The sequence below is a fragment of the Gouania willdenowi genome, chromosome 12 (genome assembly GCF_900634775.1).
Source record: "Gouania willdenowi chromosome 12, fGouWil2.1, whole genome shotgun sequence".
NCBI classification, from domain to species: Eukaryota; Metazoa; Chordata; class Actinopteri; order Blenniiformes; family Gobiesocidae; genus Gouania; species Gouania willdenowi.
This window is the reverse complement of record NC_041055.1, coordinates 30,094,900-30,113,513: the sequence shown is the minus strand read 5'-3', so window position 1 is coordinate 30,113,513 and position 18,614 is coordinate 30,094,900. Positions and strand designations below refer to the sequence as shown.

The following is an 18,614-nucleotide window of genomic DNA, read 5'->3' as shown; positions in this document are numbered from 1 at the left end:
TGAGGTTTTGGTCTGATGCTACATGCTACATGCTAAGTGAAAGCTAACAGAGCATGGTGAACTAGGCCACTAGCTGTAAAACAACCCATGCCAGTTACCTGCAATGATCTGCCAGGACTGTCCACACTAAATGTTTTAATATTTGTAACAATGTGAAAAATTAACCTTGCCAAAAGGAATTATTTTTACTGCTGATAAAACTACATTTAATATATATATATATATATATATATATATATATATATATATATATATATATATATATAATTATAGATTTATAATTATTTAATCTAAATTAATTGACACGAGAAACAAAGTTTTTTTCCAATTTAAATTGATTTTGGTATATAACTGAAGTTAATTAATTTGTTTGAAATAGTCTTTCTACATAGCAGTTGATAAGTTGGGTCAGATGATGCTATCTGTAGCAGGACTTCTAGCCCCGCCCACATCCTCTACCACAGAGTGGTCGACTGTCCACTACAATCATTTATCACTGACTTTGTTCATTTGTCACTGATGGATTTATTCATTTTGGCTCTGAACCCTGTCTGAGTGTCTAGTGTGGATTGGAGACACTGTCTGCTCTACTAGGACTGTTGTCCCTGCTAGCTGCTACATGTTAGCACTGAGGTGCTAGCTGCTATATGTTTGGCATTGAGGTGTTCGCTGCTACATGTTTAGCATAGAGGTGTTAGCTGCTACACGTTTAGCAATGAAATGGTAGCTGCTACATGTTTAGCATGTGTTAGCTGAGGCTAGAAGAGTTCTGCTTATCCCCAAATTATTTCTTGCACAATGTACCTTACACAACTGGGTTTTTGTTTTCCAACACCCAAAAAACACGGCAACAACTTCTCTTCAGGTTTTATTGTTTCTTATGTTGTGGTCTGTGCATCAGTATTATGGGTATACCGGGAACTCGTGAAATGAGAAAGGTTCCGTGCTGTTTGGAGTGCGTTATTTTTCTGTAATTAATTAAGTGCAATGAATGCATCTATGTCCCAGACCTAGTTTTTACAGATCAAATCTGCTGACAAAGAGTATTCTGCAGCATTTGCTTGAGAATAAACATTGTGATCTTGTGACGTGTGCGTGGGTGTTTGTCGGTTAGCATTTTAACTAGCACTCTGCTAAGGGATCACATTGGCAGGAATTTCATAATGAGGCGAAAGATCATTAAACAACTGCATTTCTAAATGGTCTCTGTGGTCAAAGAGGCAAAGGAAAAGTGCTGCACCAATGATCGACAGCCTTTCCGCAGTGATTAAAATGAGGAGAGAAGTGTGTAGGTAGGGGTGAAGATCAGAATCAATGTTGGATTTTCTCTGTTTTTGTCAGTGGACTGAGTGAGGATATCTACTTTATCAGGTTTCACCCACATGCAGATACACACGGTATCAGCAAAGCAATAAAATACACAAACACCTACGCATGGAGAGTGAAGAGAGAAGTGATATAAAGTAATCACAGAAACTCTCTGCATCTCTCTTTATATATGGATTTTATTTTCTTTGCCAGAAAAGGAGGACAGTGCTGGGTAGTCACTTTGGCAGAGGTGTGGGCATAAATACAATAAATCACTGTAAGTATGAAATAAAAACACTTTTATACATCTGCTACAGGACTCCACGTCCCACAATGCAATGCAAGAAACTTTTCCAACACTGTCAATAAACGGAGAGTTTCGAGTGGGGATCAAAACAAACTTTCAAGCAGGAATTTTAACATTTTACATCTTTTATCCAAGCAAATTATCTTCAATTTATTGATACAACGAGGCCTACACGTGTGTCAAACTCAAGCCCCAGGGACCAAATCTGGCCCTTCAGACCATCCAATTCGGCCCGCAGCCCTTCTAAACATACATATTTAACAAAACTCCACTTTATTTGGAGGACCGTAATTTCCCTAATGTTTTTATCACATGACTGCAGTCATTTTAAATCTCAAGTTGTTCAAAGAACTCAATTTTTCTGCAACTTCACCAAACTTGACAATTTTTAACCTATTTCCATCACTTTTTCTTGCCATAGTCTTGCTCTTTTTAATGCATTTTTGCTACATTACTCCCATTTCTGTCACTTCTTCTAATTTCAAAACATTTTCTGCACTTTTTTTCCAATTTCAAGACATTTTTGCAGCACTTATAAACCCTTTCCACCACTTTTTCCACCTAATGTCACAGTTTTAGAAATGTAACCACATTCAAGATTTGTCATGCCTATTATTTGCTAGTTTGTTTCTACTTTTTAAATGACATTACCCCAATTCTCCCTCTCCCCATTTCTGCCACTTTCAAGCCAATACTGAACCCTTTTTACAATTTTTTTCTCTCCTAATTTACCATTTTTAACCAATTCATGTTTTTTAAATTCCCATTTTACCACCTTTTCCACCATTTTTGGTCACTTTAAACCCATTTTATTGAGCAAAAAATAAGAAATGTCCTGGATAACAGTGGAAAAGGTTGAGAACAACTGTCTCACACTATGTTTTTGGCAATAGCTACTTCACTTAGAGCTCTATTCCAAAGCTAAATCAGCAAACACGACTTCATTATGCTGTCAGCCCATCGTTTTCTCGGCCCTCTTTGCCCGCCTTCAGACCATTATTTTTTTTGCAATGGGAAACAAAAAGACATGGTCGAAAAGCTGAGGCCCAGATAAAATGAGAGGCTGGGACGGAGCGAAAATGTGTGCCAAATTGGGGTGACGTCTTTCCAATTACCGGGCTTATCTTCTAGCTTTAGGCCATCCAATTCACAATGTAGAGTGGAAACAAAAACAAAAAAATACTCCTAGAGATGTGGGTTGTTTATGGGGAAAAAAAAAAAAAGGTTCAACGGGTTTCAGTTACAAAATACCTGAGACATGAAAACTTCTGGAGAAGAACCAAAATCTGTACATATAGATACTAACAATTCATTTCTAACATTCCCAGGCATTTGACGGAGCTAAAGATGTACAAGACACTTGATTGGTTGGTCAATTCTGATCATATCACCATGAATTTACCCACACATCCTAAAGTAAAGGTGGCAAATAGGGGAGGAAGGATACACTCAACCAATGATTCCATTCAAATCCCGATAAGAAAAAAATAAAAAATAAAAGTCCTTTCAATTTCAATACATTGAGATCATATTTAAAAAAAAAAAAACAAAACAAAAAAAAAACAGATTCTTATTCTATTATTTAAATTGTCAAGAATGTTTTAACTAATATAATATAATCTGTTTTATAAACAGTTTGAACTCATAAACCAAAATAAACATTTCTTCATTTATCACCATGCAAAGTTAAACATATAAAACAAAAATATAAGAAAAGGAATTTACATATTTTTCTTAAGGTGTGTTTGTGTGTGTCGCTGTTCGGGTTTAACTTTGATTGTTGTACAACGGGCTCAGGCCGGGTTCGGACGTTGTGTAGTAAATTACCTCATATGTTTCAAAAAGCATGAGAAAGACGCACAAGTGGTTGCTGATACGCTTATAAGCGCATACATGGGTGTGAAAAGGCGTTAGGAGACTTCCTAAAGGAGTTAGGGAAAGGCCATCCTGTTGTTTTGACAATCAGACGCACTTCCACTAGGTGACGTAATAATCCGACGGTGGACAAGCTTAGTGATGTCTGTCGTGGTAAAAAAAACTACAAATTTCCAAAAATGGACTTATAACACTTTTCGCTGATATAATCTCAAATATTACAAGGTTTGAATGTAAATCAAAGTAAAAGAAGCTACGAGGCTACGAGGAACAAAAGTGAAACTAAAACATAAGTAGGATTTTATGAAATTGTTATATTTATGCAACATATAGGCCTACATAACGTTGTAAACATACCCATGTATAACCGTGCAAAGCATTCCTCGGTGAATGAAATATGTTAAATAAAACAAAATGTGGCAAAAAATGTCTCTAATCCTTTTTTCTTGAACAACAGAGTGTCTGTTTTATGTCAGTTATAACCTGATATTATGGCTGCATATCATAAAATATGGGTTTTAGATTATTTACAGTTGTTCAAGGCATATGATTGCATTGGTAACTTACATAATCTGCATCCTTTTTCTGTCTTTGTGAGTTTCCGTGAACACTCTGATGAGCGGGTCCCTTTAAATGTTGTCGCCGCAAGGAATTGTGGGTCAGCATTATCTGGTCTCCTTTGATAAAGGAGGTTACAAAGGAAGAATTGAGCTTCCTTTCCTTAGCTTAAAGAAAATTGGAACTCTCCTTATCATGGACGTCACTTAAACACTTCCGGGGGTTAAGGAAAAGTGGATAGGAAAGGAGATAGGAGGGACTATTTGGACATACCCTAAAACTAAAACCTATTGTTTAAGTAGAATAGTGAAGACAATACAGTGCTGTATCGATTTCAATCCTTTCTTATTTGCATCGATTTAGGATATATCCTTACATCCCTAGTGGAAAAACAACCACACGTTAATGACTCAGTTAATGACTAAATATGTAAGACATGTCAAGGTTGTAGGGATCCATGAACTCCAGTGGTGATTTGGCCATGTGTACAGTACATTAAATTATTAAATGCATGCTTGTAAATGCATATTCCATAACAAAGAAATGAAAAGAAATAAAAATCGTGAGCATCTCACATTAAGCTCTTGCATAAGCAGTTAAGTGCTCAAGGGAAAGATATAGCATTCAAAACAGTAAAAGAGTTGAGGAAGAGTGATTTTTCCTTTTCACTTTCTGACCTGAATATTCAAACACCCCGTGGCATCGGACAAAGACGAAAAAACACGCCATCACTCAAGTACGAGTACAAGGAGAAACTAAAAGAGCAATAGCTTCTTTCTTCCCACACAACCAGACGAACTTAATTTGCAGAAAATCAGCATAATGCAGATAACTGATTTTTTAAAGGAGTTTTTATTGCTGTATTTCTTCAACAAATGAATAGACCAAACTTGCCACATTTTAACCTATTTTCATCACTTTTTTCTTGCCACATTTTTGCTCCTTTTAATGCATTTTTACTCCCATTTCTGCCACTTCTCCGTCAAATGTCAATGCCTTTTCTGCACATTCTTTTCTTCCTTTTTTAAGATATTTTCAGCACTTATAAACCCTTTCCACCACTTTTCCACCTAATGTCACATATGTTGATCCATTATTGTCACTTTTAACCTCTTTTCACCATATTTCATGCTTATTTTTGCCAATTTAACCACATTCGCAATTTGTCACACCCATTATTTTCCAGTTTAAACTAATTGTTCCAATATTGACACTTTGAACCCTTTTCACCACTTTTTCTGTCCTTTTTTGCCCACTCTAATTTGCAACTTTTAACCAATTTCTGTGGTTTTTAAAATCCCATTTAACATCTTTTCCACCATTTTTGGTCACTTTTAACCCATTTTATTTCTGATTAAAACAAGGATTTACATCCTTAAGATGACTACATACCAGTGGTTCCCAAACTATTCATAGTCCCGTACCCCTTCACACCTGTATCCTGAAGCTATGTACCCCCTACTCCTGCACACTTAATAAACTTAATGTCATTTACAATATTAGAACTACAGTGAAATTTGTCCCTGACTTTTACTTATCCTGTTGAGGAATAATATATAATAATGACTAGAACTTTAGCTTAGCATTAGCTAGCATTAATCTAGAATTAACATTAGCCTAGCAATAGCATTACCCTTGCATTAACATTAGCCTAGCAATAGCATTAGCCTTGCATTAACATTGACCTAGCATTAACTTTAACCAAGCATTAGCATTAATCTAGCAAAATCATTAACATTAACCGAGCATTAGCCTAGCAATACCAATAACCAATCATTACCATTAGCCTAGCATTAACATTGACCTAGCTTTAACTTTAACCTAACAATAGCATTAACCTAGCATTAACATTGACCTAGCTTTATCTTTAACCTAACAATAGCATTAATCTAGCATTAACCTTGCGGTAGCATTAGCAAAACATTAGCATTCACTTAGCATTAGCTTTAACCTTTTATTAGCCTTACAATAGCATTAGCCTTGCAATAGCATTGTAGTTTCCAATTTTGTCAGTGTTTTTTAATTTTCATTCAATTTGCGTACCCCTGGGGTACCCGTGCCCCACTTTGGGAACCTAGACTATATACTATGGTGCAAATAATAATACACTTCCTGGATAACAGTGGATATTATTCAGATAAATAAATGCGGTTTTTACAGATTCATAGAATAACGGACCATAAATCAGCAGAATGCAGTCGATAAGTAACTGTTTTTAAGGAGGTTTTTTTGCTGTATTTATTTCTTTATTTTTAAATTCAACCAAATGAGTAGTTAAGCCTTTTCTCCTTTAATTTGCAACTTTTAACCAATTTCTGTGGTTTTTAAAATCAAATTTTACCTACTTTCCCACCATTTTTGGTCGCTTTTAACGAGGATTTACATTTTCAGGATAACTATATACTATGGCAGAAATAATAATAAACTTTCTAGATAACAGCAGATATTATTAAAATAAATGAAGATGCATATAACAATGGACCATCATTGTACCGACTTAATATGCTGTATTTCTTTTTAAAAAGAAAACAAAAAATTGAGTAGTTGAGCTCATAACTGCCTTTAAATTATAGAGCGTGCTGGGACTACAGAGACTGTATTTGCACTGTAAAGCAAAGACTGGCCCAGGGCTAAATATCTTTCGTTTTCGTGTCCAAACGTGTCATCGTCTCTCTCACGGTACCTTGTTCTGTAGCTACTTAACATCGCTGCAGTTCTTCTCTTTCCTCTTTGTAATCAACCATCGCAGTGTTTCCTCACATTCATAATTCATGGACAAAGTCCTTTTACAGCAGTTACAAATCTAAAAGGAGCAGACACCAGCTCTAAATGTGTAGTCCTGGGTGGATGCAGAAGCTGCTGCACAGCAACGAGAGTTAAAGTAATAATATAAATAAGACACTTACGATTTGTTAAAAATGTAAAACATGGTCCAGCCGTCCGGCTCGGATCCCCGAAAGTACACCACCTCCTCCTCCTCGCTTTGGGTTGCATTCCTCAACCGACGGCTGCTTTTTCCCTGCTTTTTCCTTGACTATTTCTGAGTGTGTGGGAATGTGGCTGGAGCCTCTGCCCCTTCTCTGGGAGTTACACCACAACGCTCCCTAAGGATGTCTGTAGCTACTAACACACCCTCTCTACTACATCCCATTTAAAAAGACAGTGCTGCTATTCAGGACCAGAGACGCTCAGACTACTTACTGTAATGAAGGCATGCACTAAAGGGAAGATGTAAAACCATTAGGTGAAGTAGATTGTTTTGTTTTCCTGTGAAATGCTGACTACAGCAAAAAAAAAGACAAATTAATCAAATTCTACAAAACTATGAAAAACTTCATGTGGAGTATCTTAAATACTCACGTTACTGTAATTGAGCTGCTTTTATGGGTACCTGTACTTTTTTTTTTAGATTGTACTTGTACTTAAGTGTGTTTTAAATCAAGTAATTAAGTTACATTTCTACACCCAACCGTTACTGAGTCATTTTTTTTTTTTTTTAATTGGTTCCTTTAACCAGGCGTTCTCAATGAAGAAACTAAGAATATTTTTTGCTAATTTTTTTACCCTTTTTCTGCAACTACACCGCACTTGCCATTGTTTAACCCATTTTTATCACTTTCTTGCTGTGTTTTTGCTCCTTTTAATGCATTTTTGCTGCATTACTCCCATTACTGACCTGTTCTGCACATTTCTTTCACTTTTAAGGCATTTTTAGCACTTATAAACCCTTTCCACCACTTTTCCACCTAATATCGCATATATTGACCGATTACTGTCACTTTTAAAATCTTTTCATCATATTTCATGCTTATTTTGGCCAATTTAACCACATTCACGATTTTTCATGCCCATTATTTGCCAGTTTAAACTAATTGTTCCAATATTGACACTTTGAACCTTTATTTGACCACTTTTTCTGTTCGTTTTTGGCAATTTTAATTTCCAACATATATATATATATATATATATTTATTTTTTATTTTTTTTATTTTTTTATTTCTTTTTTTAAATTGAATTCACTGGTGCTATTTTATTTAAAATATAATTGTACATTTTGACAAACCTTTTATTTTATACAGATGCCTTTGTGGAAAATAAAGTAGGTTTCGATTTGGTCTCTTCCTTTTTAAGTTTATACATGAGATGTTTACTGTATGCAAGGGAACTGTTGCAAGATTTATTACCAAAAATAAACGTGGGGGGTGAAAGTATCTAGTAACTTTTACTTTTAGCACTATTTCCTTGAGCTATTTTTTTTACTTGTGCTTGAGTATTTTACATATGACTTACTTGTATAATTTCAATCAAGTAACAGTACTTCTACGTGAGTAGGATACATCAGTACTCTGCTACTAAACCATATTAAAGCTTAATTTCCACATAAATCTTCATCTGTTTTACCTCTAATTCATCCATTCCTCATTAAGAAGAATAAGCAAAACCAACCAACAAATAAAATGCACGACTTCTCAAATAACATATACTGAGCTCCCCCCCAAAAAAAATCAATAACTCTGGGATAGAGTTTCTCCATCTCAAACTGTTTCTCACATGACATAGATCCTGAAGTGGAAGCCAGGAAGTCAGCCCATTATTAACTCCCTCCTCTCCCCTGTTCCCAGTAGCAGGAAAGAATGGACTGGCCTTCTGTGAGAAACGTACTGAGTCCTTGGCTGAAAACATGGACTAAGGGGGAAAAGGGGGAAGTGGATTTAAGTGGTCAAGGTTTTCAAAAATAAACGCAGCTGGCCGGATAGATTACGAAACAATCTAATTGAAAGAAATGTGACAAAAACCTCCAGAAAAGGCCATTACTTTGTGAAGTAATCACATGCAAATAGGCCCACTTTGTGAATGACAGACATATAATGTGACTGAATCATTTATGAGCCTGCAGAGCTAACATCAATGTCATGTCATAAAGAATAGAAAGACTTGAGGGACTTAACGGGAGCTGCTTGCATTCGTACAGTAGTGGGAAGGGTCAACGCACCTCATTATTGGCCCCGTCCTCTAGATCCCACAGCATTTTAGGATCATTTTAAAGGTGAAACTAGAGGAGGTGTGATGTTCTTGTTCTCCTCAATGCTATACGCATTTGAGTTGCTCGCTGTTATCTAGAGTAAACAGACGTGCATGCCTTGCTGTTTGGGAGAATGGCTAAATGGCTAAAGGTTAACTACAAAGCCAATGTGAAGCTGGGAGACTAAACACTCTGGGGGATTTCCTCATTCCTGCAGTCTGAGTCCTGATAAAAATCATACCTCATTGGGTTTTTTTTTTTAGTCCGTTCCCCAATGTAATGTAAGGCTATTGTATCCATTGAAACATGTTTGTAATAAGTTCCGTGGGAAAACATATATTCACTCTTTATCCTTCAGTGAGAGAACAATGGCCCTCTGTGAATCATAAGTCATGTGGAGGCTCTACTTTACATTCCACGTGTGTTCATGTCCACTACTGTGGACACACACACCAACCTGATCTCATGAAGGATGGTGAAAATCTCATTTTTCGTGCATTCCAACACAATTTCCTCTTTTTTTGGCGCTCCTTTGAACAAAAATATGCTGCAGGAGAATCAAACTCACGCTGTGAAAGACAGACCGCACAAGCTTGAGTTATAGATAATAACGTGGTGCAGTAAAGAACAAAATCACCCAGAAAGCGCAAACCTCCACCAAGCGTAAAATGTCCTCTTTGCCAGATATTGGTAGTTATCTGGATCAGTGATTCTGATCATGGTACATTATTCATTCACACTTTAAAGCAGGGGTGTCAAACTCTCTTAAGAGGGCTGCAGATTTTAGGCGGGAAAATGAGAAATTTCAACGTTAGTGTCCCCAAGTTTGTACTTTACACGACGTATAAATGATACATAAAGTATGTAAGGCACCGACAATATCCAGGCAATAAGTGACAGATATCAGTCCCAGCAGGATTTTCTCTTTCAAATTTAATTGATTTTGTGACCGATTTTTATTTAATTTGGGAAAAATATGTGAAATACTTTCAGGAAAATTTTGTTTGAGATTTAAAATGACTGCAAATATTGCAAATTAATTGAATTTGTGTGTTTAGATAGCTGAGATATCGACAACTGACTTATTTGGTAATTTGGAAATTAATGTATCTTTTTTCTGTCTTTTTAACTTTCTCCTGCGGGCCGAATTTAATGCTTGAAAAGTCCGGATTTGGCCCCCAGGCCTTGAGTTTGACTTGTGTGCTTTAAAGGCTTGGGAGAAGTTTCTACCCCCACTAATAATCAAATGCATGGGGATTCCCATTTTTTGCAAAAATCGCAATGAAATGCGCAATCCAGATCAGATACAGATGAAACTCGTTGAAGTAATTGAGTAATCAAGCTTCCTTTAAAACTGCCTTAAACAAATTTGTTCATAATAGCATGAAAAATGTGCCAAAATCCTTTTGGCACGCACAGTAATAATAGATTAATTCATTTATGTCACAGTTTCATGACACACAAACATGTTTGATATGTTTCTGATACATACTTGACGATGCTCTAAGATACAAGCAGTGAGTTGAAGGGGTCACAAGAGAAGAAACGCAGTGTAAAGCGCTCTCAGCTACTTCTGTGACTGTGGCCAATGCTTCTGGGATGTTATTTCCCTGCAAACCACAAACCTGTTCAATAGGGCACCACCTATGTGTGCACACAGGAAAGGAAAGATATGGAGGAGAGAAGTGAGAAAGAAAAACAGAGGAGGACACAACACATTCCAGACAGGCTCGCACAAGTCTGCATGGCAGTCAGGTGGGCGGAGGATGATGAAAACATGAGCCGTGTTCGACTCAGGAGACGTGATTGAAAGGAAGACAATTTAACACAAGTGCAATATCACGCAGGGATGTCAAATCCCAGCCTGCCCTAAAGTCCATTTTGGCTCCTGGAAGGATCTTAGTTATTCATGAAAATAAATGTATAATCTGACCCCTTACATTTGAGGAAAAATGCCTGTCCAAGACATTTCCTAAATATAATGATAACTGTCCTTGAACCCTTTGGTGCACATGCATGGGATTGGTCTCTTTTTAAAGCTAACATTCTAGTAGGGTTGTACTATCAACCCTACTATGTGGTAGGGATTGAACAAACTAGTCAACTTTAGTGTTGTCTCACGACTTTTGTCCAAGTGACGTCAACTAGTTGCAGTACCTGACCTTTGCACAAGATGGCGGCGCAACACAACAAAGGAGGGTCCTAGTACCCCTGCACGGCAAGGCAGCACAACATCAAGCGTTTCTCGCTCCTTCCTGCTTTGTGCTCCTCCCACTACCTGGCTTGTGCACTCCTGTTGTCCTCTACCGGGCTTGCGCGCTCCCGTGGATTATCTGATCGGTAGGTGTGCGATTTGCCTCATTCCTAATGTTTTATTACTCTTTCTTGGCTTTAATGACAGACCCGTAATGATTTCCCGTTTTAGTATCGCTCAACACTGACAAACGGTGGTGATCGTCAGCCTCCTAAACCTGAGCTCACACTGCAGCTGGTAGGCAGATACTATGGCTAATATACATGCTAACGTTAGCTATAGTGGTAACATGTCTGTGCATTAGGCAGATCTGGAAAACATCAGCAGCGCAGAATGGAGGCTCCGTTAGCGGGGAAAGACAGAAGACCTCCAGCCCCTGGGACACGCTAAATGAGCTAAATGCTAAACGAGCTAAATGCTATAGGAGCTAAGTAAACCCAGGAACACTGCTGCTTCACCTACCGTGAGTCTACGGTTATTGTGAAGTCACAAAGCTGTGGACTTTTTTTGGGCTGTTTTTATGGTAGCTACAGCTTCCTTCACCAAAGCTGGCACTCGGCCGCCACCCCGTGAGCATCGGCTTCAGCTTTTGGTGACGTCATCCACTAGTCGACGTTGACTCAACAAGTACGCACATAAAGTCGACTTTTAAAATTATGAAGTCGTTCAACCCCTACAATGTGCTGCAGAATCCTGTCTACCATCTATGGAAGACATCTTATTTGAGAAGGGCGTCAGATGGCTAGGCCATGTACACAGAATAGAAAATGGAAGACTTCCGAGACTACTGTTGTATTCCCAGCTCTGTGAAGGTAAACACAAGCAAGGGAGACCCATTCTTAGGTACAAGGATGTGACAAAAAGAAACACAAGATGAAGATGAATAGAATTAAAGAGTTGGAAACAAACAGCGATGGATGAGGTTGCATGGAGGAACGTCATTAAACCCAAGCCTACATCATAGCACAGTCCTTGTTGTTATTCAAAGAATACAAGATGAGATCATGAGAGTATGAAGTCCTACCTACAAGCTAACAAACTTTCTTTAAAAAATGTGTCAATGTTTAAGTAATTTACAGCTGTTTTTAGCTGGAAATGCCCAGGAGTTCACAAATGTGCCCTTGGTGGGAAATTTTAACAAATAAACTACAAAAAAAGTGTGCAACTGTGTAAATAATTGGGCAAAACCTTTATACTATAAATTAAAACAGAGATCATATTTTTTCTTATATTCCCACATGAAGTTATGGGCCAGTGAAAATAGTAAAAATAAGTAATTTTTTTAGATTTCCAGAGCGTGACACCATAGAACCAATGCATCTATGTGACTAATCATTAGTGATGTGAACAATATACGTTCATGACTCAAAGCTGATCAAATTACAGAGAGCTGAGACATATGCTAAGTTGTTTAGTGAAGGCCCAAATATGTTCCAGACATAAAAACCCTGACAAACGTTGTTTCAAATTTTGAGGAGCTGGCATGTCCACCAGATAGAATGTATAGCAGATGTTTTTATATATTCTGAGAGAATAGGTGGAGCTGCATTACTATACCAAATTTCGGCTTCATAGGTGATGTAGTTCCTGAGATATTGGAAGCGGAAAATACACATACCCACCTCCCTAAATTGTCCTTATCTCAAAAAGTTTTAATCCAATCAAACTAAAAATTAACTAAGTGTCTAATGAATAATCATGAAACAATTGGTAAAATGTTCTCAATTTCTTGAGACTGAAATTCGTGTGCTATTTGTTGAAATGACCTGGAATGATCCAAAAGGGATCCAGCCATGGATACGGTCAATATTTATATGTGAAATACGATCCACTGCCGCCCAGTCCAGGGTGTAGCTCCGCTCCCTCGTGCCTGAAGAAATCTGGAAATAGACCCCGCCTCCATGGAAAGGAGCAAACGGGTGGGAAAAAAAATGGAAATACGATCCGCCTTGAACACGGTTTTAAAAATAAACCAGATGTTTCATTTTGTATCTGTGCACTGCTTCCTGTGCCACAAGAGCTTATCCTTGCTGAATGAATGCGTCGTTGCTCCGGCGACCTGCAAAAATAGAAGGTCTGCGTATCTGTTGCGGAATCGTTACGCATCCGTGACGGACCACTTAAACATGAGGTGGAAATTGACACATTTTGAGTTTGATGCCAGTAACATCTTATTCAGCCATCTCGCAAGGACAGTCAGCGTGCTCTGGACCGGTGAAGGTTTGTGGACCTGATTTATGTTAATATAGAAAGATATTGTGGACAGGGACTGTCTACAAAGTGCAACTGTTCATGCAGGTGAAAACTATAGCATTGTGTCTGCGAACTGTGGCTGAACTCTCCTGTAATGGTGAGCACCTTCTCCCCTGCAGAGCCCAGTCTGTTCTCTAATACCTTACACAGCTTGGTTTGTCCAACTGGACTATAGTGCTGCTACCACGCATGATTTTTAGATATGCACTTGCAACAGCTCAGTGAGCATAATGTACAGTATGTATACCAACCCCCCACCACCCAGGACTTTTGCTCACTCCATTCATTCTGCCACAGTTTGCCCTCCATCTTACATTTATAAAGAAGCTTAGTAATAAATAGAACGAGGTTGAGGTGGTGACAGGCTGCTTGTTTGAGCGGATGGAAACACATAAAAGAGGAGACAAAGACTATGACCTGTGGGACGGACGCTTTAGAGCTCCCCTCTGCTCTGTGGCCTTCAGGGCACGGGAGCAAATGAGTGATTCAATTATTGACAGCACTGCCTCGTCATGAACATATGTTCTTCTTTCAGCCTTTTTCTGACAGGGAGGAGGAGGAACCTATAACTAACATCGCTTCCCATTAACTGACGCACTTCAGGAGTTTCAATTAAACACATACAAACACTAGAAATGCGACATATTCATGAATTATTCTAACTGTATCCTTTTCAGATGGCTCATTTCGACTGAGACATGGTTTAATGCTTTAATTCTTTTCATGTCAGATGTCTTCTCTTTCATTTCTATCAACCTAAAAGTAATTCAGGGCTGTAAATGATTCATTAGACAAGTGTTACATAATCCTGCCGCATGCCTTTTCTAAACGAATCACTCCTTTTACCAAATTAATATGAAGCAATCCTGATGCAAAAAAGGGAAATTAATAATATCGTCAAATTGTTTTTGCGGTGCTAAAACTTTAGAAGGACCACAGATGTATATAGAATGTATGCCTGGGTAAAGTTGAAAACTAACTGATCAAATAGTGTTATTTGTGAAACTAAAATCTTTCTAGAATAAAAATTAATCAAACTTACTCCACAATATTTTGTTTAATTGAGTGCAAAAAATTAAACATGAAGGTAGAAGTATTTTATTATTATTATTATTATTATTATTATTATTATTATTATAGCGTAGTCCTACAATGTTTTATTTGATTTTGACAATGAATGTAATTTTTTTATTTTATTTTTTAAGCTTTTCTCAACTGAGAAAAAACTAAAAAACAAGTTAAAATCTAAAGAAATAAAATATAATAATTAGATTATTGTAAAACCCCAAGATAAAACATAAAACAAAAAAAATAATAATATTACCAACATTTTGTAACTGTTGATTAGAATTAATCAAATTAATTAAACAACTTAGCTTGTCTTTAAAGTAACATTTTATGAGGAGAACAATATTGTTTTTCCATATTAAAATCCATTCATCCATTGTGTCAGAAAATCAAACCGCACAGACAAAATCCATAATACGCTTTTGTAAAAAAAAAACCATGCAAACACTTTAACAAAGAAGCCAGAAACATGGGGACATGAACCCATGACCTTATTACAATAATAAATGGAACGAAATATTGTGTGACATCACATAGCAACACTGTTAAATGCTTACTTAAACTCCTTTGCACAAACAAACACTAATTACAAAACTACTTCATCCCCACATTTTTATAAACCACTAATGGTTGTAAACACCCTGTGTAGTCGCCCCTGGGTGTGGTCCCCCCCCCCCCACTAATGAACTGCCCTGCTCCACTTCATCATCTCTCAGTAAATCGATTAACATGTGATAATCTATAGAATGACAGAGAAACGCAGATCGAGCACTGATGGAACGTTATGGGATAAAGACTACACAGTCATTCCTGAAAAAAATACAATCCTTGTTTTAATCAGAAATAAAATGGGTTAAAAGTGACCAAAAATGGTGGAAAAGGTGGTGAAATGGGATTTTAAAAACGTGTTCAAAGTGTCAATATTAGCTTAAAAATGCAGAAATGCGAGAACTGGGGTAATGCAATTTAAAAAATATGAACAATTAGTTTAAACTGGCAAATAATAGGGATGACAAAATGTGAATGTGGTTATTTATCTGAATAATATCCACTGTTATCCAGGAAGTTTATCATTATTTGCACCATAGTATACAGTCATCTTAAATATGTAAATCCTTGTTTTAATCAGAATTAAAATAGGTTAAAAGTGACCAAAAATGGTGAAAAATGTGGTAAAATGGGATTTTAAAAACCACAGAATTTGGTTAAAAGTTGCATATTAGAGTGGACAAAAACGGAAAAAGTCAGGAAAAGGGTTCAAAGCGTCAATATTGGAACAATTAGTTTGAACTGGAAAATAATGGGCGTGGCAACTGGTGAATGTGGTTAAATTGACAAAAATAAGCATGAAATATGGTGAAAAGAGGTTAAAAGTGACAATAATATGTCAACATATGTGGAAAGGGGTTTATAAGTGCTGAAAAATGTCTTGAAAGTGGAAAGAATGTGTAGAAAAAGTATTGGAATTTGAAGTTGTCAGAAATGTGAGTAATGTATCAAAAATGCATTAAAAGGAGCAAAAAATCTGACAAGAAAAAGTGATAAAAATAGGTTAAAATGTGGCAAGTTTGGTGGAGTTGCAGAAAGAGGGTAAAAAATAAGTAAAAATATGCTCAAATTGTTCAAAAAAAATATTCTCTGTTTCTTGAAGACCCCATTTGGGAACCCCAAATGGGGTCCTGATCCCAAGGTTGAGAACACCTGTTCTCAGTAATATTTATATAATTGTATAATTATATTATAATAATTAATATATATAATATAATTATATATATCATTATAAAGACACACAAGTGGACATTTTAATCATTCTACATAACTTCAGTTTATGAGAATTTGAAAAGCAACAATCTGGAAGTAAATCAACAATGTGAAATACATGAACATATTACATAACAGGTTTATCCTCCCACAATTAACAAGGAAACATAAACAACTGCTGGTTCTCTTCTGTTTTCTAATTTAAGCCATTTTTTATTCACTTCATTATCTTCACCTCAAAATAAGAATCTCATTTTAATCATTGTATATTTTTTATATAATTTATTTTTGTTTGTTTTCAAAGCAATAATTACAATCATAGGTAACACTTTACAACAAGGGTCCATTTATTAACATTAGTTCATGCATTATTAAGCATTAATTAATAATTAATCGTTTAATAACATATTATTAATCATTAAAATATATTACCTAACATTCGTTAACATATTAAGTAATGTAACTGCAATAATAAGCAGTTACATTACTTAAAGTTAAGTCATGCTTAACCTTAGTTAAGCATGACTTAACTATGGCAATAATAATGTGTTATTCAAAAAGTCAAAAAGACAATAAAATAAATAAATAATAATACATAAAATCAGATATTAATGTATAACAGTTATGCTTATGGGGCAGTTGAGCATTTATAATGCGTTACATCATACAATAAAGGTACAAAAAGGTTACCAACTCTTGGTTAACTATGGTTAAGTAGCACCATAGATAACAGATAATACAGTAATTACTAGAGACATTATTACAATTTACTAATATATAAACTAATATTAAGTAAGGCATACATAAGGATAACTAATTACATTATTTGACTTGTATTAATGCTTAATAATGTTTCAGTATGTGCAGTAATTAACCGCTTATTAATGCATTAACTGATAAGTTCATTAATGTTAGGTAATACATTATAATGGTTCATTATTGCTTAATAATGCATTAACTAACAATAATTAAGGGCCCCTTGTGTTACCCAATCATGTTCAGTGATTTTCTTTTACCTTCTGTTGTTGTTGTTTTTATGTTTCTTTAATCTCTGTAACTATTTGGCAAGTTCTGACAAAGAGTTTATGAAAATACACGTATAACGTGCACACACCCTGATTGCAGGAGGTGAATGTTAACACACACAAATACATTTGCTCTGGCAAGAACTACGTCGCTTTTAAAGCTCCAGGCTGAGAAAAACATTAAAGTACGACTCTGGGAAAAGCTAAAAACGCCTAAAACGCTTCTGTAAAATAAATGTAGGAGTCAAGGCCAGGTTAGTTTTCCCCGATTGTTGCAATAAAGACACGCCAGCTGAGCTCCGAGACTGAAACATATCTGCACAGAGACAGAAAGAAGCATCCAAGCACAAAAAAGGAAGACATTCCTCCTTATCGACTTATCTTTTTAACAGTTTCTCCAGAAAATTGATGTGGGATTAGAAGCTGAAATCGTCACCATAACTGACTGAAATAATTACACAATTGATCACAAATGTGTGCGCAGTAAAATAAATGCATTACCCCCTTATGTCTGACAACTACAATTTGCTCAGAATTCTGTGAAAAAACAATTATAGAGCATAAAAATGGAAAAAATGATAAAGAATCCCATTTTGTAAACAAATAGAATAAATCAGTATTTAGTGAATAGATTTATTTCTATAGTTTTTATCATTTAGACTGACTCTTGTATTTTCAGTTCGTTCTAATCAAGATCATTTCTATCATCATTTTGTGTGTTTTTGGTGTTATTTTGTGTATTTTGTTGTTGTTTCCCTGTTCTTTTTATTATTCAGTATATTTTTTTCTCTTATTTTGTGTGTTTTTGTTGTCGATTTTGTGTGTCGTTGGCATCATTTGAATCATTCTATCGCCGTGTGTGTGTTTTTGGTGTCATTTTGTGTATTTTGTTGTTATTTTTTCTGTTATCGTGATCATCCAGGATATTTTTCTCTTGTTTTGTGTGTTTTTGGAATTATTTAAATTATTCTTTGTCAGTGTATGTCTGTTGTTGGTTGTTTCTTATGTCATTTTGTATGTTCTTCTGTTATTTTTGTGTATTTATTATTCAGTATATTTTTCTCTTATTTTGTGTGTTTTTGTTGTCGTTTTTGTGTGTTGTTGGTGTTATCTAAATTTTTCTCTGTGTGTGTGTGTGTATTTTTGGTTGTTTCTTGTGTCATTTTGTGTTTTGCTTTTCTC

General features: G+C 36.0%; 1 protein-coding gene across 10 annotated transcripts in view; it reads right to left on the bottom strand.

Moving 5' to 3' along the window:
- Nucleotides 1-18,614, bottom strand: part of LOC114472926 (disabled homolog 2-interacting protein-like) — a 172,215-nt gene that overhangs the window by 77,478 nt on the left and 76,123 nt on the right. Inside the window, exon 1 of one of the 10 annotated variants that reach the window (XM_028462248.1) lies at nt 6,955-7,152. The exons of the other annotated variants lie outside the window; for them this stretch is intronic. Within the exon in view, the coding sequence (XP_028318049.1) occupies nt 6,955-6,977 (23 nt within the window). The 5' untranslated portion in view covers nt 6,978-7,152. Of the gene's footprint in view, nt 1-6,954; nt 7,153-18,614 lie in introns of those variants that run through there. 10 annotated transcript variants of the gene reach the window in all.